Source organism: Anabas testudineus, chromosome 8 (genome assembly GCF_900324465.2).
Source record: "Anabas testudineus chromosome 8, fAnaTes1.2, whole genome shotgun sequence".
NCBI classification, from domain to species: Eukaryota; Metazoa; Chordata; class Actinopteri; order Anabantiformes; family Anabantidae; genus Anabas; species Anabas testudineus.
Window position 1 is genome coordinate 12,814,216 of NC_046617.1, and position 17,413 is coordinate 12,831,628.

The window sequence follows — 17,413 nt, forward strand, 5'->3', positions numbered from 1 at the left end:
GGACAGATGAGTGAGAGATGGCTTTATCTGCTGCGGCTGCCTCGCTCCCTGACATCATATTTGGCTTCGAAATGTCAGTCTTCTGGCCACTCTGATAAATATTTCCACTCTTTTTTCCATAGTTGAGCATTTTGCCTGGTTGTTTTTCCACAGGCCTCTGATGTCTGTGTAAAATCAGGCAGGGAGAGAGTAAGAGCAAAAGGGGAAAATGGGACAACCAAATTAATATGATCTCTGTAATGTCTAACGCTCCTTAGGCCTTTTTATTCAGAGGAAATCTGGACGTTCATGCGTCTTTACCTTTTTCCAGCGTTGGTTCAAAAATGCCAACAGTCAGATAAAGAAAATTTCTGCTTATAAATTGTGCAAGCCTGACGACTTGTAGAAAAGTGGAAGTTGCCAGACACAAAAGACGTAACGTGGACAACTGCACAGATGTTGGGTGTGTGACATAAATGAAGACGCATGAAAGGAAGTGACACATCAAAGATGAAATCGGGAGAAATACACTTCTGTCTCCGTCGGCAGTTTACCAAAAGCATGAGGGGAACAGCAGACGCCGTTGTCTGGGCAGAGTCTGCCGCCCCCTGTCCAAACAGTCAACTTCCTTTGCTCTGAGGTGCTGACTCATGTGGTGGGCTCTGCGCAGATCATGGTGTCCTTGGCTTCAATGCATACTTCATTTGACCTCATAGCATGACCGTTCCCTGCTATTTCCCACTCTCGAACTCTCCCTTTAGAATGGAGTTTCTGCCTGTTAAGATCTGGATTATTGTATCAACATTTGGTTTTAATTTGGTGAAAGAGGGCGGAATTGTCAAAGAAGTGCAACGCAAGCAACCCCCTGTGTACATCAGCCACTCCAGCACACCACAGGGGGCTTAAGAATGGTCTAAACCTCCTCCATCTTTTAAATTACAGACTTGTAAGGCCAGGAATAATCTCCAAGACAGTGCACAGTCAAACAGAAAAAGAGGGTCTCATTGTGGGAACTGGTGGGTGCTGTGGCAGTGACCCACATCCTCTAACTCTCACCCACTCCCTGCGCAGTTCCCTGCACACGTCCCACGTGAGCTGACCGACACGTACCTTCTCGACCGCCCACCCCCTGCTGCACGTGTCCGGGCTCTTCCTTTGCCGTCCTTGTTTTGATGTGACCCGGCAGAAGGGTAATTCCCGTCGTCTTTTCCATTCACCAGTGCAGTTATTCACATTAGATTAAAAACAATTAACATTCACATTAGGTTAAAATCTCGGGCCACAGGCTTGATGCAGTTATTCACTTCAAGTCTTTCTGTTATAGTACTTAAGCTCACATTAAAAATGTGTGGGTTAAACTAAAAGGTGCTATTTTCTAAACGGATAAAAGGATTCAGATGTAAACACCTGGAAATGAAAGCTGAAATGTCTCACATTCATCTTTTGATGTCAAAATCAGAAGCTTTCAATCTACAGTGTAAGTCAAGGAACTGTTCTAATACTGTCAGAGGGGAGTGTATTTACTGTAGATGAGTTCAGTTTGTCTTATAGAAAACAGGGAACAGTGGCAAAAGCAGCTGGAATAGAAGCTATACCGCATTCACTCTGGAGTGAAATAGTGTGAACTGTCTTCACTGTGGCGTAACAACCTTAAAAGTATCTGGAAGTTGAGTAATGGCAACTAGACTTCCTTCTTGGTGGATTGAAACCTAACAAGAAGGAAGCCCAGTTGTCCAGATATCTTCACCTGGACGATTGAGAATCTTAATAATAATGAACACTTTATTGACCCCCTCGGGGAAATTGCGGTTGGACACCTGCATGTCGGTGCTACTACAGGGTTTTGGTGTCTTGTCCAAGGACACCACAGCAAGTAGGTGTACTTTACTGACAACGTAACAATTAGTCACCATATGTCTGTGGGTTCGCTCTACATAGCGCCTAATTGTCTCGACAAACAGCATGAATTCACAGGAACTCTCACTTTTACATAACCACCATAATAGCTTGTTAATTGCTGGACAGTCATTTCCTCTTGCTATATTACAATGCCACTGGTTCATGACTAGTCTGTCTGGGACAAAACCTGAAAGCATGAACAAACAGTGTTGTGCAAATGTTTAACTGTTTAATCCCCATGGATTCTTAAGATAATTTATGTCATCAGACAAATCTGAATCCAATATTTTAAATTTTTTCAAGGTCCACAAGCTCATATGAAACATGTGTTCTACTATAAGCTGAGACAAACGTTTTCTCTCATATAGTCTTGGAAATCGGTGTCAATTTTTTTTTTTCAAAACAATTTGTTTCTAAGGAAAGATATGACATAAAGAGGGTAAAGTTGCAAGTCTTAAAATCAAAACAAAATATTGAAAGATGCTATAAATTGGATTAGAAGTACAGGGTTTGTGAATTCATCGCTCTGGATTGCTTATTTCACATTTCATATAAGTCATGTTACACCAATATTAATATACAATGTCCACCAGCTTTTCCCATACACATATTCAGTCTTCATGTCCCACAGGTCATGTTGATCATGATGTGCTATTTCGTGTCGTGTGTCCTTTGTTATCGCAACGCAATTTGTTTTTATAACATAAGGGGAAACTGGGAAATTTGGAGTTTAAGCAGTTAAATGAAATCACGTAAGTCATTGTTCATAAACCCACTAAGTAGAATTTCAAAATGCTGGGGCAATCCAAACTAAAAAAACATGTCATGACCTGTGGGGTCGATTATTTCGTGGGTGCAATGACACAACAATGAAAATGCAGCCACACATTACTCATAGAAAAACAAGTCTGACCTCTGATGAAATACCTGAACTTTCCCTCCTGGTGAATACATTACTTTACATTGAGCCTGACGCATGGTACCTGTTGAATTACAGTAATGTACAACAGTGTCTCCCTCAGGTGCTGTGAGTTTGTTCAAACATGAGCCCAGAGTCCATGTGGATGAGTCATCTTTAAATATATACACTTGTCACGTAATTTTTAGGAGCTATCAATCATCTATCGCCATGTCATGGTTTGGTGCAGTCACGGACAGACACACTTCTCAGAAACCCATGAGTCACTATGTGTTATACTATGTGTAGCTCACCTGTGCAGGCATGTACATCTGTAGCTTCTTAAAGTGTCGCCAACAGATGTGTGAAGCGGAAATGCAGGATGGCGTGTGACACAAATGTTTGGGAAGATTTCATGAGTCATAAAGAGGTGCCATGAGAAATAGGATGTTTAGACTGTATCATGGAGGAAATGTTAGGAAATATCCAGTAAAAAGACTGGAAGCAGAGAAACACCTGGTGCTGAACAGAAATACTAATACTAATAAAAATACTAATATATTACTGCTACTAAAAATAAATACGAACTGATCCATCATAGCCTGCAGTAATCTAAAACGTACAGGCTTTGTTGAGCTAATTTTAAACACTTCATCTAGTGAAGCTAGGTGATTAATCCATGATCATACAGTACTTCATCATTTATTACTTCATCATATTTTGTTTCCACCTAATACCTTGCACATTTCGAATAAGGTAGAAAGACACAAGCTAAAAAAAGTACTGAAGGTTTTCACCATCCTTGAATAAATGCACATTTTCATTTCTACCTCTGGTGTCCGGTGGAGATAACACACAGTTATTGATCACAGCCAATTAATAAATTGGTTTTTACATCATAACAAAAAACGTCAGGGTGGTGTGGCATTGCTTTCTATCAGTAGTACTGATGTTAACACTGATGTCTCCTATAATTACTATAATAAACTTGATCTAATTACTTTAAGTTTCAATGTATTTTATCTTTTTTGGAAATGTACATATATAACGTCTCTCCAACAGACGTTCATTTTACTACTACTCAACAATGATAAATGTCGATGAACCCCTTCCCTTCATTCAGTTGGACAGCTGTAAAATGGCTGAGGTCATAGCTGCAGCTTATTTTAAGCAGCAAGGTTCATGTAAGAGTCAGTACAGTTAATATTTTGGACAGAACTGGGCAAAAACCTCTGGCAAACGTATCCACTATTTATTACAACATTTATTTGGCCCTCCCTAATATGGAAACTTAAACATAATGTCCAGAGGAGTGAAGCCATGAATCAGTCTGACGATTAATTTAACTCGCTGTTTTAAATTTTAAAGTTGCTCTTGTTGGGGGACAAATGTGGTCTCTTATAAGTAAAGTGCTGACAGACACAGAAAATGATGCAGGAAAATCTTTTTATTTGTCATTGTTTTTAAAAAGCTGGAAAAGACAGTTGATGCCTTCACACACACAGATAATTGAGAAAAACAATCTGATTTTAACCTATTCAGTCTCCTGACAAACCCATCAAACGTACTCTGGTCTCACCACAAAGGTATAGATGTAGTTACCATCGGGACATGGATAGGACTGACTGGTACTATTCATAGTGATATAAGCTACGTTGTCCTTGAAGTCCTGAACCTGACAGATGTACTTGCCCTGGCACATAACCACGAGCCGGTTACGAAAGATGACGTTGTTCTGTGTGCCACTGTAGGTAATTAACCTTGCCATAGGGAGAGACTCGCAGCGCATCCCTCGGTTTGAACATTGATATTGATCCTTGAAGACGATTGCCTCCCACCCTATCTTGTTGCTCTTGAAGATCAGGCTGTTGTGGACGGGGGTCGTCAACGATTTGACAATCTGATTATTGTAACCGTAGTATGGTGACGTGGTTGTTGAATCAATAGAAGTGCTCCATGGATCAGTGGTGTAGATCCTTGGCTGGTAGTCAGCATCTTCTTTTTTGAACTTCGGGTTGGACAAAAGATCACTGAAGAGCAGAACATTAAACTCAAACGCTTTCAACATGTTCTCAAGATACATATTCCTGTGAGCGCTGAAGGGAGAGTTGGACTCGAGCTCATACAGTTTCTCTGCAGAGATCATTGGGAAACGAATGAGGCTCAACAGGTCAGCCTGGGTTTCTGAACTGATGGAGTCACCCTTCCCTGTGATCCAGCTCTCCACAAGCTGCAGCAGAGAGTACTCATCTGGCACCACCAGGTCTGAGCGGGCTAAAAGAGCTGAAAGAAGCTCCACGGGCAGTTGGCTCCAAGCCGGAGACCCCGTCAGGTTTTGGAAGTTCCAGGCCAGGTACTGAACGCAATTCTCCTGGAGAACTAAATCCCCACTCTCACCTGCATATTTGTAAAGAGACACCGGAGTGTGAAACAAAGCGTCCTCTGGAAGGACTTTAGTGAAAACCCGACCTACGTCCTCCATCAGCTGCTTCACCCCAAACTTAGAAGCCATCCAGTGGAGGCACTCTGCTGAGGAGAAGGTCACATCTATCTTGCGGGTGTAAATGTACCTATTGAGAACAAAATATTAGAATTTGAATTTGGTTTTTATTTATTTATAAGTCACCTGGACATGTTATGAAGCCAGACAAGCCCTACTAATTTAAGTTTACCTGATGAAAGAGGTGACGTATGGTTGGCAGGACTGACTGATGTTGAATGTGATGTTAGAAATCCCCTCAGAGGCATTGAAGAGCGGGAATTGCGAGAGAATTATTTTGTGTGCACAGATCCTTGTGTCAACCATCTCCAGGGTCCCGTCCTCCTGTTTGTTTCCAGTGGGACTGTTCGCTAAGATCACAAAGTCGCAGCTATTTCCACTGTCAAAGATTTGGCTGAGGTCGTCAGACAGACTGAAGCTGTGGTCCAGCGAGTATGTAGAATCACTTATGGTCAAATTAGTGCCTGGAAACAAATTTTTTGGAATGAACATTTGATAGAAAATGAGCATGAAAAACTGAGATTAAACATAATCTGCTGTCGCCGTCAAAGGGCCTTTTGCCTCGTAAGAGTTTTAATGCTTACTTGCTGTTTCACAAACAACTCCAACATCCTCTTTGTGGCTGCAGTCAGTTAATCCCCAGCCTTTGAATTCGCAAGTAAACAGATGGGTCTCTGTGCCTTTACATTTGAGATCATCTAGCCAAATAGGTCCAGTGGCTGTGAGGCGTAAAATAAAAAAAAGGAATACATGTGTTAAATGTTGGTAACAACACTTTTAAACAGAAGCCATTTAGAGAGCTGGACTTTCCTGTTTAGGGTATCACATGTCAAATCTCAACTCCATACTCATTGCAATCCTTTCACTGCCCTCTGCTGGGGAATATGCAAAAGTAACAGGCACCTGGTCCGTAGTCGTTCCCAATGACAACGTCTTTTGCTCCAGGGAAATGAAGCTGACGACACACCACCTGGGCCTCCAGAATGTCCCAGCCATCGTCACACACCGTACCCCATTTCCCATCGTGGTAGACCTCCACGCGGCCCTCTGAAACGCTCTTAGAGCCGACCAGCCTCACATCCCCTTCATGGGGCTCAGGGTTTCCTTTTGTATGCAAAAAGGAGACAGTAACTGAGTACAAGCCAGCAGACCAGTGATGTAATCATTCACACAATCCACAGTCCAGGGCAGAATACAGGCACTGCACCGTGCACTCACAGTCGTTTGTTTTTTAAAAAATATTATTAGCATTAGTGCATTGTCCAGAATGACTTACTACTTAAATCTTAAATCAAACAGTGTCGACTCCAGATCACTTACTGTACAGGCTAAATTTGAATGCTCTTCCAGAGACATGGAGAAGTAGCAGAAGCCACAGGGTGCACACATTTCGCCGTGTTAGCATTTCCAACCACCAGTGAAGTGACTCTGACAAAGACAATGAAAAAAAATAAATAAATACATAAACAAAAACGATTATAAAATGAGCAATGTGACAAATTGGCTCGCTTCACTTTCCTTTGCATTTTTTAGTGTTCGCCTTGAACTGTTTTACGCCGCCTCAAAGGTTGAATTGTTTGAATAGTTTGCATTGCAGTCTTTGTTTGTAGCTAAATCCAACTATTCATAATAACTGACAGCTCAAACTGTAAGACAAGATGGGCCACATTACCTTCTTACCTCAAGTTCCAGTGCTCCTGTCTTGAATGTGCTCTCTCTGAAGCCTGTGAGACTCAACCTCCTGCTTCTTTCCCTAAGTTTCGTTTCACATGGCTGTAGGAAACCGGGGTGTTGTGTAACTGTTTTGGGGCTGTTCCAAAATTCAGTATAGGACAATGTTTTGTTTAATTTGTTTCGCAGAGCCACTCCTCCCTAATTCCCAAATAAATAAAAGAGACAAGACTCAAAACTGGAATCAAGATTTTACTCAGTCAGTCCACCCGAAAAACATTACATACTTAATGATTCACTGATTCATTTCTCACCAAAAACGAGACTTACATGAAGAATAAAAACAACTTTTAGTCAATGGAAAACATCTGGTGTGCACAGAATGGAGCAAAGAGAACAAGAAAAAAAAAAAACTTCTTGAGAGGAAACAATATGTGCATTAAAGGTATGCACCAGAGAAAAGAAATCACAGTCTGATAAATCAATCATTTGTACATTCATTATAAGAAAGGCTACAGTATTGAAGAGGGCCACATTTGGCCAGGGAGCAACATGATTCACCACAACACATGCTGGCACTGCGTGGTCTTGAATGGCACTTTCTCAAAACCCCAAAACAGGACCACCCCTTACAGTCTGAGCCTTTAATTCAGCTTTTTGCTATGATCATGATCCCTTAAGGGTTAGAGTTAGAGAGCATCTTTCACAAACTCGATGAGGAAGTAGCGAGTATAACTTCAACAGTGACTGGATTGTAAACATACATAGACCACAGTGCGGAGGCCTCAAGGTTGAGTCCCTCGGTCCCTCAGAGCCTCCTATATGAACTCTAGTCCTTCATATTTCACATCGCCAATCTTACTTTCTGGTAAAAGGATGCGTCCGTCAAGAGTAAAGGCTGTGATGTATGTAGCAATGTTTCCAGCGTCTTCTTCTGACTTGAGAGCTAAAATAATCTGGTCGTCCGTGTTGGGGATGAACTTGAACGAGGAGAAACCGTGAGTGGGTTTAAGTGGACCCACTTGACTCACGACAACATTTTTAAAATCTGGCGAGCAGCTCAGCGCGAGGTTCGTGCCGCGATGCTCGTCTGCCGTCTCCTCGTAACGCTCCTTGCTGGCGCGCCGGGGGAGGAAAAACCAGCGCTGCAGGGTGTCGCTCCACGCTGCTGACTCGTGGATGAGATAACCTATGGAAATTCAAGAGGACAACAGTTGAGAGGAAAGCGGAGGAAGAGAAATAGAAACAAGTAGGAATATGAGCTTTACATCCTCACCTGGAGGCTCGATCCCAGCAGCAGACTTAAGAAATTTGTACTTGGGAACCCAGTTCTCATGCTGTACGTCCCCTCTGAAGCCCACAACCTTAACCCACTCTGGGTTGTGGTTGACAAATTCGCCTTCAGTGGTGGTCCACTCCTTCCCTAGACCACCAACGTAGAGGTGTTCATCCTTCACTGCCAACCACTCCGCTTTAAACCCTGTCAGGAGAAAACACATGAGTGCTGTAGAAGAACCAACGCAACAATGTAAGATTAGAAAGGGAGATGATTATGATGAAGGTGTTAACACCAAAGCAACAGCGTGTATGCAGCACTTTAAGGATGTCCTATGATCTTGACTACATACTTTACGAGACCAGGTTAACACCGACCTTTGGCGACGCTACCATCACCGTCAGGTAAGATGACCCAGGGCACAGCTTTATCCCCGTCAATGTGGTAGACCACACCTGTCCTATCATCCACGCTGTAGAGCTTCCCGTTGAACACCACCAGCTCGGACAGCTCCATACCCCGTCCTTTCTCCGACAGGTGGCTTTGCAGCACCACCTTGTCCGCATCCCATTCAACTGCCACCTTATCGCCACTCTGCGACACCAACAGGTACCCCCGCCGCATGTAGCTGAACCACGTCATGTCCTTATCACTACGAGAGTTTGTGTCCAGGTCAGAAATGACTGCGATGCGGTAGCGGGTCCCCTGCGGCGTGCGCTCTGGCGGGCTGAGGGGGTAGGTGTCGTTGTAATGGGAATCGGACTGCTGGGTGTCGCCGTGGATGGCTCTCCAGCTGTGCGAGCTGTAGGAGTGCGAGCGAAAGCCTGAGCTCAGGTGCATGAAGAGCAGCAGGAGCAAGGCCAGGGAGAGGATGACAGCCACGATGGGCCTCCACTTGAGGCGGAAACGGGGGTCAGTGGTGTTGGCCATGGAAGCCAACATAGGGAGACTTCCTACAGAGATACGCAGAGGGGTCATAGGCTCATTCTGCTCTAGTCGGTTGAAGCCTGGGGGAGCAGGCATGGAGGACGGGGGACTGGAGTGACCTAAAGAAAAACAGGAACACACAGCGAGTGAGCAACATTTCCATTTTGTTCTGCTGCTAAGAGTTTCCACCAGCAAACACCATTTTCATTTGTCTGAACGTTGTTCTTATGAGGAACAGCTGTCACATACTCACTTTGGTTTGTTACAGATCCTCTGAATAATAAATTGAAATGAGGCTATATAACAATGGCCACTGTTCTCAACGGCATGATAAGGCAAAGATTACAGAACCGAGTAGTGATGCTTCATTGCTTAATGCGTCTAATTGTTTATATTTTTATAAGTCTGCTGTCAAAGGACACTGACATCTTCTGTCAGTGTTGCCATTATTCAGGTTCTACGGGTTCTATAGTTATACTACAATGAGGAACAAGCTTGTGTAAGTTGAGCTGTGAAGATAAAAGGCAGAGATGTAAAGAGATATCAATCCAGCTGGCATGAAACTGTTGTCACAACTACACGTAAGAAGACACCACAACTACGAAAGGGCTAAATAATCTGTAAATGTGTAATATATACAGATTAAATAAAACATCTAATATAATAACTAGGCATAACTGGGCAGTGACACGGTAACCAGCCATCTAAAGTGATGATCCAAAACTGCTCGACTGATATAAAGAAAAGTCACCTAAATAGAAAATTCACCAACAAATGTCTGATTAATATATTAATTCCCAACAGCCTGAGAGCACCGAACACATCTACATAATAAAACATTTAAAACTGTACTCACATACTCTCCATAAGTAGATTCTCTTTGCCTCTAAATCAAATCTTTACTCCTGACGGCCGGCGGCTCATTCATTTGAGTCTGTATTTAAAACCAATTGGTAAATTCTGATGAGAGCTCCCGCAGCTGAGTGTATGTCGGCTTAAACTTTCCTCGACAAAGAAGCAGGAAGTAGTTTGGCTGGATCAGTGGGAGGATGGGAGGGGCCCCATTCATGAACTAAAGGTACGGCAGTGGTGAACAGGTAAATCAAGAAATGCACACCCAGCCAGCTGGAGCAGAACCTACTACTGTCACAGGTCACGTCATTTGTCCTACGAAAGTCACAAAACATGGATGCAGGAGGCAAAATGACCCACAAAAAGCAACAACACACAAATGCAACATTGGTAGTTGTAGTAAAGTCATGTCAGTAGGGAACAAAATCATCCAGGGACTCAAAATCAATTTTCAAAATGGAGAAACCCCATCATTTTTTCACAAAAGGGGCATTTATACACTTTGCTGGAGATACCACTTGTAACTAAAGATTTCTCTGAACTGTTTCCCGTTTCTTTCTCTTTCTCCTGCTCCTTCTCCTCTAGCGGCCATATCTTTGACCTCACTCCTTAATTTTGTCATTTGTTGGCTCAACTGTCTCCTCTGCTTCTTTCCACTCAATAACAGCTCTGTTAAAGTTAAACTGCTCTGGTTCTGCAAAACTCTGTAACTGATTAAGACAAAGTTCAGGTGAGATGACCGGCAGGAATATTTTACAACCGGCTAGCAATGAATTATTTCATGTTCGGAGCAGAAAGAACTAAAGACTCATGTTCAGAAACACAGGGAATCTCTATGAAAATACTGATATGTTCTTAAATACTCCAAGAAAAGGGGGGGGGCAGGAGCTTCACACTCTTTGGTCTGAACATTTCTCTGACAGGAGAGCAGCAGCTGAAAGACTCTTTCATTAGAGGGACCCGAGCCAAACAGCGGCTCATTCTGTCAGCGACATCAGGGCCCCACACTCTGAGGCCAGAAAGCTGCCCCCTCTGACACATCGACAAACGACTGATAGTTACCCAACTTTAAAAGGCAGTTTTTTATGGAACAGATTCTAATTTTACCTGGTTCACCTTCACTGAAACCAACATAACAGAGCAGGCTCTTACCCCTTCGTCTCCTCCTGGCAGAACGCTGAACCGGTGACATTAGAAATAACTTGCTACAGCACCACAACACGTCCGAGCACTCGACTGCCCTTTCTCACCACTGATTTTCTGCAATACTACCATCACTAGAGGTTCTTACAACGCTAATGAACTTTAACTAGACTTGGATAATTATAATCCAGTCCAAAGGGGCAAACCTCTCCACACAGCTTGCGGAGTTATCCTTCTTCATCGCAACCTTTGAATGGCCACGAACAAGAGGTTGAGTAAACAAGAACCCTGCATAAAGGTGAAAAGCTGGGAATCCTAAAGATTCAGTAGACGTTAACAGCAAACGGCTACAGGTGAACTACCGGATTTCTACATAACAGTGTTGCAGTGATGCAATCACTGACCGAATGGACTGAGGCCAGAGATCAGCCTGATAACAGCAGTAGATCGACACAGTCAACAGCTAAAACAGCAAGTTATATATGTGTATGTACATATATATATATGTATATAGTTTGTCTGAATTTAGTGCTGATCAACTCACTGTTTAATCAAGTGGCTGTTTCACCTCTGACGAAGTGTAAATTAAAAAGCAAGCAACTTCTGAGCTTTGCAAAGTAGTTCACAAAGTCATTTTGTTCCTCTGCAGCACTGTAGGCACTGTTGATTAAGGGAATTTTAAAGCTGCTTGTTAAAAGCCGCCCCCAGCAAATCTAAAAGGTGGTGATTTCCCCTCCCAGGGTGAAAATGTGAACATCCCTACTTTGGTTTTGCTGAGTTAAGGTGTGCCACAATAAAAGATGACCTCTGGATAAAAGGCCTTCAAAGGAAATACATCAGGGAGTGACCCATAAATATTTCAGTGAGTGCTTTAAGGCAAATTGCCAAACATCTGCATGTCTGTCAACAACCACTGAACAGATGTGCATCACTCTGTGGAGTTTCTACGTTGTCTGTGCAAATCTAATGCAAATCTAAGTGATTCTGTCCAGTGACAGGAAGATGAATTAAATTCATACTAATGAATAGTGCAACTGTTTGCAGATAAAGGTTTAGTTTGAATAAAAGGTGGTTTTTAAGAACCCCTCTCTACATGCACACACATTAACACCACACTTGTGTGTGTGTGTGTGTGTGTTATGCTCACGTCCCCCGTCCTGCCAGCAGCACACAGGTTAAACCCCCACATGCCATCACAAATAGTCCGAGTAGAGACCTGAAACGCTTCTCGTCCTGCAGCCTTCACACTCACCGCAGGTGTTAGACCTTCAGCTCACAGTCCGCGGGCGGCTGGAGCTCAGATGTCATTCTTCTCTTGTGCTGCTTCCTTCTTCGACTCGTTTTTCCTCCATTTGCGTTTCGCAGACAGGCGATCATTACTTCCGGGATTGTGCTGGTGACGAAAGCATCTATGCGCACACTGGCTGCGCCGAGGACATAAGTAGAGTCTGTCAAACGCTGGATTCAAGTGCTGTCGGAAATATCAGAACCATAAACAAAAATACGCTCCATCAAAATAACAACCTTTACACAAACATAAGGTCTTGGATAGGTCAATAGAGTCTGTTTTCTAACAATGTGCAGAATTGTCCTTAAACGTATGAATTTATACTGAATTAATTCTATTGGACATTTAATACGGACATCTTTGTTTTGAAGTACTTCTGTTTACACTATGATTTATATTTATATGTACATTTAGACTCTACACTGCTTCCTGCACACTCATAGTTTCATCTTCTAATATTCACGTCAACTACCTCAGAATCCTGACAATCCACTGCGATAAATAAAAGCTGATTCAATTCCTTAGCTTATTGTCTTTGCATCATTATAAGGACGTCTCCTGCTTCACAGGTTTCTCCACATTCCCTGACATAATCACCGCTCAAATATTTACCAAGGGAGCACTGCCCTGCACAAAGTCCGGATCTTTCTTTGTAGGAGGATATGAATGATGGGCTGACGCAGAGTTTCAAAAGGAGACCAGTTTTTATTTGGCAAACCCTGTGCTATACAGAATACTGTGCAAGGCCCTCCAATGAGGAATTGTTTAAGCCACTGAGAACAGTACAACTGCAACACATGTAAAAGGCACAGAATGAAAAACAAGGAAAAGCAAGAGAAAAGCAACATAATGGTTTGATTGTCATGTTCCTGAAGCAAAAGGATTAGAATAATAAATATATCAATTACCACGACCTCACTGAAATCCCCAAATCAAACATTTGCTGATCTGAGTGTTTTACAAACTGTATCTGAACTCAGCAAAGGCACATCAAACGTCGACAGCTGTGGCTGATGCAAATGAATAGTTTGACCATCTCAAAAGAAAACTGTCCAAAATACTACGCTGTAGTAGCATTCAATATAAAGCATTAAAAATTAGCTATCTTCCATCAGATATTGGCAATGAGCTGCTCCCAAATAAATTTACTCTTTCAGTGCAAAAGCCATTTTTCAGTGGTTGATTATTAAAACACAAAAACATGGCACTACAGTAGTTACAAAGGGAACGCTTTCAATGCACCCGCTGATTAGTAAAATGGGTTTGTTATGATGTCAAAAAAAAAAAAAAAAAAAAAAAAATGCACACAAGTCATTTCAGCAGAAGTGTTTTGCTTAATTATTGCTGTTAAACTGCAGTATTTGAGTTGTGACTAGTGAATGTATAATATGTAATATATATAATGTATTTGTACTAAACAAGTAAATTATATAAAAAAAATAATTTGCTCGTCTGACCAATGTAACACACAATTTCTGACATGAAGTAAATCCTAACCTGCTGATTAGTGCATTGACATGAATAGCTAGCAAAAGATGCACTGGAATAACCACAAGTGTTTTGGTATACAGACAATGGCACAGTCATCCTTCTTACAAAAAACTATTTTCAGAGATCACCCGCTGCGTGTGGCACTTATATCAACTTACAACAATGAAACAAACTAAAAACATATCAGTGCACCCAAAATTATGAGAACACTTTCTGCAGGAGGAAATCGGAGTGCCGAGGACAGTTCAAGTTGTAAATGAAACCATTCGCACACGTCTTCATTTAAAAAGACAGCTCCACTGTTGGGTTCATGTGTTTGAATCTCAGTCCTTCAATAACTCGGAGGCTGGTACTCCCCTGGCTGCTGCTGATTGTGGGAGTAAGGGGACTGCTGGTAACCCGTGGGGCCGCTGTCGTACGGTGCAGGCGGGTATGGCGTAGTGTGGTCGTTGGCTGGGTCTCTGTAATCCTGCTCAAAGTCGGTGATGCCCTGGCGATACTTTGCATATGCAAAGTAGGCCAGAGCAGCCTGTGGAGACAAAGTTGAAGTTAGTGGATCTTTTACCTGGCTCTCTTGTAAATTCTCCCTCATTTAACATAGTGTCATGTGATTCTCAGTCAAATGCTAGTCACATGTGGAGGTGTCAGGAGTCTCACCCAGGTGATGATTGAGAAGAAAGAGAAGGCCAAAATAGCCCGGGCAGCATCAGCAGCGAAATCTTTTTGGTTAGTGGTTTTGTTCCACTGGTTGGTCAGGACGCAGAAGCAGATGAACCACAGTAATGTCCAAGCAGCTGCCCCATGTTAAAAATAAAACAAAGCAACGGTGAGGAAAAAGACATGAAACGTGAAGACAGCATTAACCTCAACTTAGTGATAGTTCCCGTTTTCGGGCACATTAGTACAAGCTGTCTTCTGTGAAACTCGACTCCTACCCGAGAAGACCAGATCTCCTATAACAATGTATTTTCTCTCTTTGGCATTGCTGATCTGTGGGAAGTAGCCGTCCAGTATGAGAAAGACGACACAGGCCAGGAAGGCCAGGACTCCAATCCCCACTCCGTAGCTGCAGGCACTGTCATTGCCATTGAACATGCAGTGGGTTTCCTCCTCTGTTGAAGGGTTAATATAGCCCTCTGCAGTGATGGATGCAAAGACCACAATAGAAAATAACTGGAAAACAGACACACAGGGTTAATTTGAGGTGAGGTGGGGAAAATCATCAACATGATTCAAATTAAAACAGTGCTTTCACTTAAAACACCTGTGAAGTCTGTCAGACAACAGATGACGCTGAACAAGTTTCACTTCCTGATCCAACATTTTAAATACTACACAGACTAGAGCAACATCTTGTGTGAATGATCCTTAATACCAGAGCTGAGCTATATAAAAAAAATGACACCAACATGCTCCAGCTTCTCAAGCTGAAATGATTTTCTGCTTCGGTGTGTGTGCGAATTTAATATCTTAAGAATTTGGATAGTTGGTTGGTACAAGCAACACGTGAAGAAACCGCTGTGCTCTCTCTGTGGAAGTGTACATTTTTCAGTAGCTTTTGACAAAATAAATAAACTGAAAATCATCCACAGCAGACAAGAACCAGCTTTCACTAAGACAGGTGCACATTGACTGTTACGCAGCGCTGACTTCAGTCCAGACAACATGCAGATTGTTATCCCGTCGTCTCTGCACTTGCTGCTGGCTGCCTTTCAAACAGATTGAAACGGTCACCTTTTATTGCTTCACTACACTAGATTTAAGATACATGCTCTTCTTCTTTTTGTTGCCACATCATAGCTCAAACAAAAGAAGTGACCTTTTATTTTCAGTGTTGTCACTGAACTGGAAAAGACTTATGGCCCATGAGGGATGTAAATCATGTGCTTTTAAAGACACAGTAATCTAGTGATGTATTAACTGTTTGTACTTCTGTGTTTGCCTTTACTTTAAATGCACACGTGTTGAATCCTGTTATATTAGGACATAAATAACCATAATTACTCATTTGACCTTTAAAGTTAAGGAAGAGAAAGCAATTCAGCACCAAGGCGAAACATGCATAACTACATTTCAATTCCTTATCTTTTCTAACACTGCAAACACAGCATAAAGTGAGCACTTCTGCGGGTTTTAACTGCAACTCGTTCAGTTTTTAAACCACAATGATTTACAAAAATGCACCAACACCCAAACACAACCATCATCAGGTGGTGACACAGCACTCGACATGCTAACTAGCTAACAAAGTAACAACCTGCGCGACAGTGAAAGCATCATTTTCACAATTCGTTTTCCATTTATTAGCAGTTTTAACTTAAACCTCTGTTTATGTCCAGGGTTAACAGCTCATAGCGATGACAATTCGCATCACTCGCTGATTTGTGTCCACCCTGGCAGCGAACATCTGTCAGCATTAAGTCGCTGATGTGACAGCTAGCTAACTTTGGTGCTAACAGCAACTTTACGTGGAGTCACTCACCCAGCTCAGGACGCGCAAAATGGTCTGTGGCCGCTTCACAAAGCTTCCTAAATCAAAAGTACCACCGGCTAATGAGGCCCCGTAAGCACTGCCCTGCATTTTTAGCACTCAACAATGGCTGTCTTACAGTATCAAAACGATCTGAGGAGTTTCGGGAAAGTTTCGGTTTATTAAACAACTTCCTGAAAACTTTTCAAAGACCGCCCCTGCTGCGGTGCGTTCACGAGATCCTGGGAAACTACGAGAGCGTCGTCAAGTAAAAGTGAACGCTGAAAAAAGTAAACATGTACAATGAACGGTAAGTTAAAATTAAAAACTATTAAAAACCTATTTTAGACAATAACATTATCTTTTATTTAACCAATTTTATATATATATATATATATATATAAAAGAAAAAAACATAAACATAACAACCTACTATAAGAAACATCAAGGAATAACATAATGAGCTAACTAAAGGAAATAGGAAGGTATAAAAGAGCTCAGGACAAGAGAGTACTTCTATTTGCATAATCCTTTAGATGAGTATTAAATTCATCAATAACAGGCCTGTGCATTAGGCAGATTCCCTACTATGTCAAACTTACAATTGCATTATTATTGGATTATTGTAAATCTAAATTTTTTCCAGATATTTAAATAATTCACACAAATACAATGAATAGGGAAATAATAATTTGTGTGTTTAAGTGTTTATGACAGCTGTGACTCAGGAGGTAGCACAGTCGTGGAAGGGGATTCCCAGGTCCTTCTGTCACATGTCAAAGTGTCTGCAAGATGCAGAACCCCAAGTTGTAAAGGAGGATCCTGGGCCCCAGTGTAGGTGTGAAGTGATAATTAATAGAAACGACATGGTTATTCAAATAAGCATTAGGCTGTATGCTGCCAGGCCAAATTGGCGTTATCTCTTGAGTAGATCATCTTAGGTTTGGAGAAGTGATGCAGTGTTTCACTTCTTCACTGTGGCCACTGGAGGGAACTCTATACATTCAGCATCTACCGTT

General features: G+C 42.1%; 3 protein-coding genes across 7 annotated transcripts; all 3 read right to left on the minus strand.

The window, feature by feature from the left end:
• Positions 1-4,215: 4,215 nt before the first annotated feature.
• Positions 4,216-7,060, minus strand: LOC113163760 (galectin-3-binding protein A). 2 transcript variants are annotated; one of them, XM_026362700.1, is made up of 6 exons: positions 6,957-7,060; positions 6,597-6,704; positions 6,180-6,380; positions 5,861-5,995; positions 5,449-5,740; positions 4,216-5,346 (listed from the first exon to the last, which is right to left on the minus strand). In XM_026362700.1, exons 2-6 carry the CDS (start codon positions 6,679-6,681, stop codon positions 4,335-4,337), a joined length of 1,725 nt encoding a protein of 574 aa, XP_026218485.1. In that variant the 5' UTR covers positions 6,682-6,704; positions 6,957-7,060; the 3' UTR covers positions 4,216-4,334. The 2 variants fall into 2 exon arrangements, with proteins under 2 accessions (XP_026218485.1, XP_026218474.1); XM_026362689.1 differs by having other exon boundaries at positions 6,949-7,058.
• Positions 7,061-7,179: 119 nt separating this feature from the next.
• Positions 7,180-12,533, minus strand: cant1a (calcium activated nucleotidase 1a). 4 transcript variants are annotated; one of them, XM_026360847.2, is made up of 4 exons: positions 12,398-12,533; positions 8,601-9,269; positions 8,224-8,427; positions 7,180-8,136 (listed from the first exon to the last, which is right to left on the minus strand). In XM_026360847.2, the coding sequence occupies exons 2-4, from the start codon at positions 9,244-9,246 to the stop codon at positions 7,766-7,768; spliced, it is 1,221 nt and encodes a 406-aa protein (XP_026216632.1). In that variant the 5' UTR covers positions 9,247-9,269; positions 12,398-12,533; the 3' UTR covers positions 7,180-7,765. The 4 variants fall into 4 exon arrangements, with proteins under 4 accessions (XP_026216632.1, XP_026216608.1, XP_026216615.1 ...); XM_026360823.2 differs by lacking the exon at positions 12,398-12,533 and adding an exon at positions 11,155-11,297; XM_026360830.2 differs by lacking the exon at positions 12,398-12,533 and adding an exon at positions 10,011-10,177.
• Positions 12,534-13,118: 585 nt separating this feature from the next.
• On the minus strand, positions 13,119-16,604 carry syngr2a (synaptogyrin 2a). The gene is made up of 4 exons (XM_026360614.1): positions 16,407-16,604; positions 14,860-15,097; positions 14,582-14,718; positions 13,119-14,453 (listed from the first exon to the last, which is right to left on the minus strand). Exons 1-4 carry the CDS (start codon positions 16,503-16,505, stop codon positions 14,256-14,258), a joined length of 672 nt encoding a protein of 223 aa, XP_026216399.1. The 5' UTR covers positions 16,506-16,604; the 3' UTR covers positions 13,119-14,255.
• Positions 16,605-17,413: the final 809 nt, after the last annotated feature.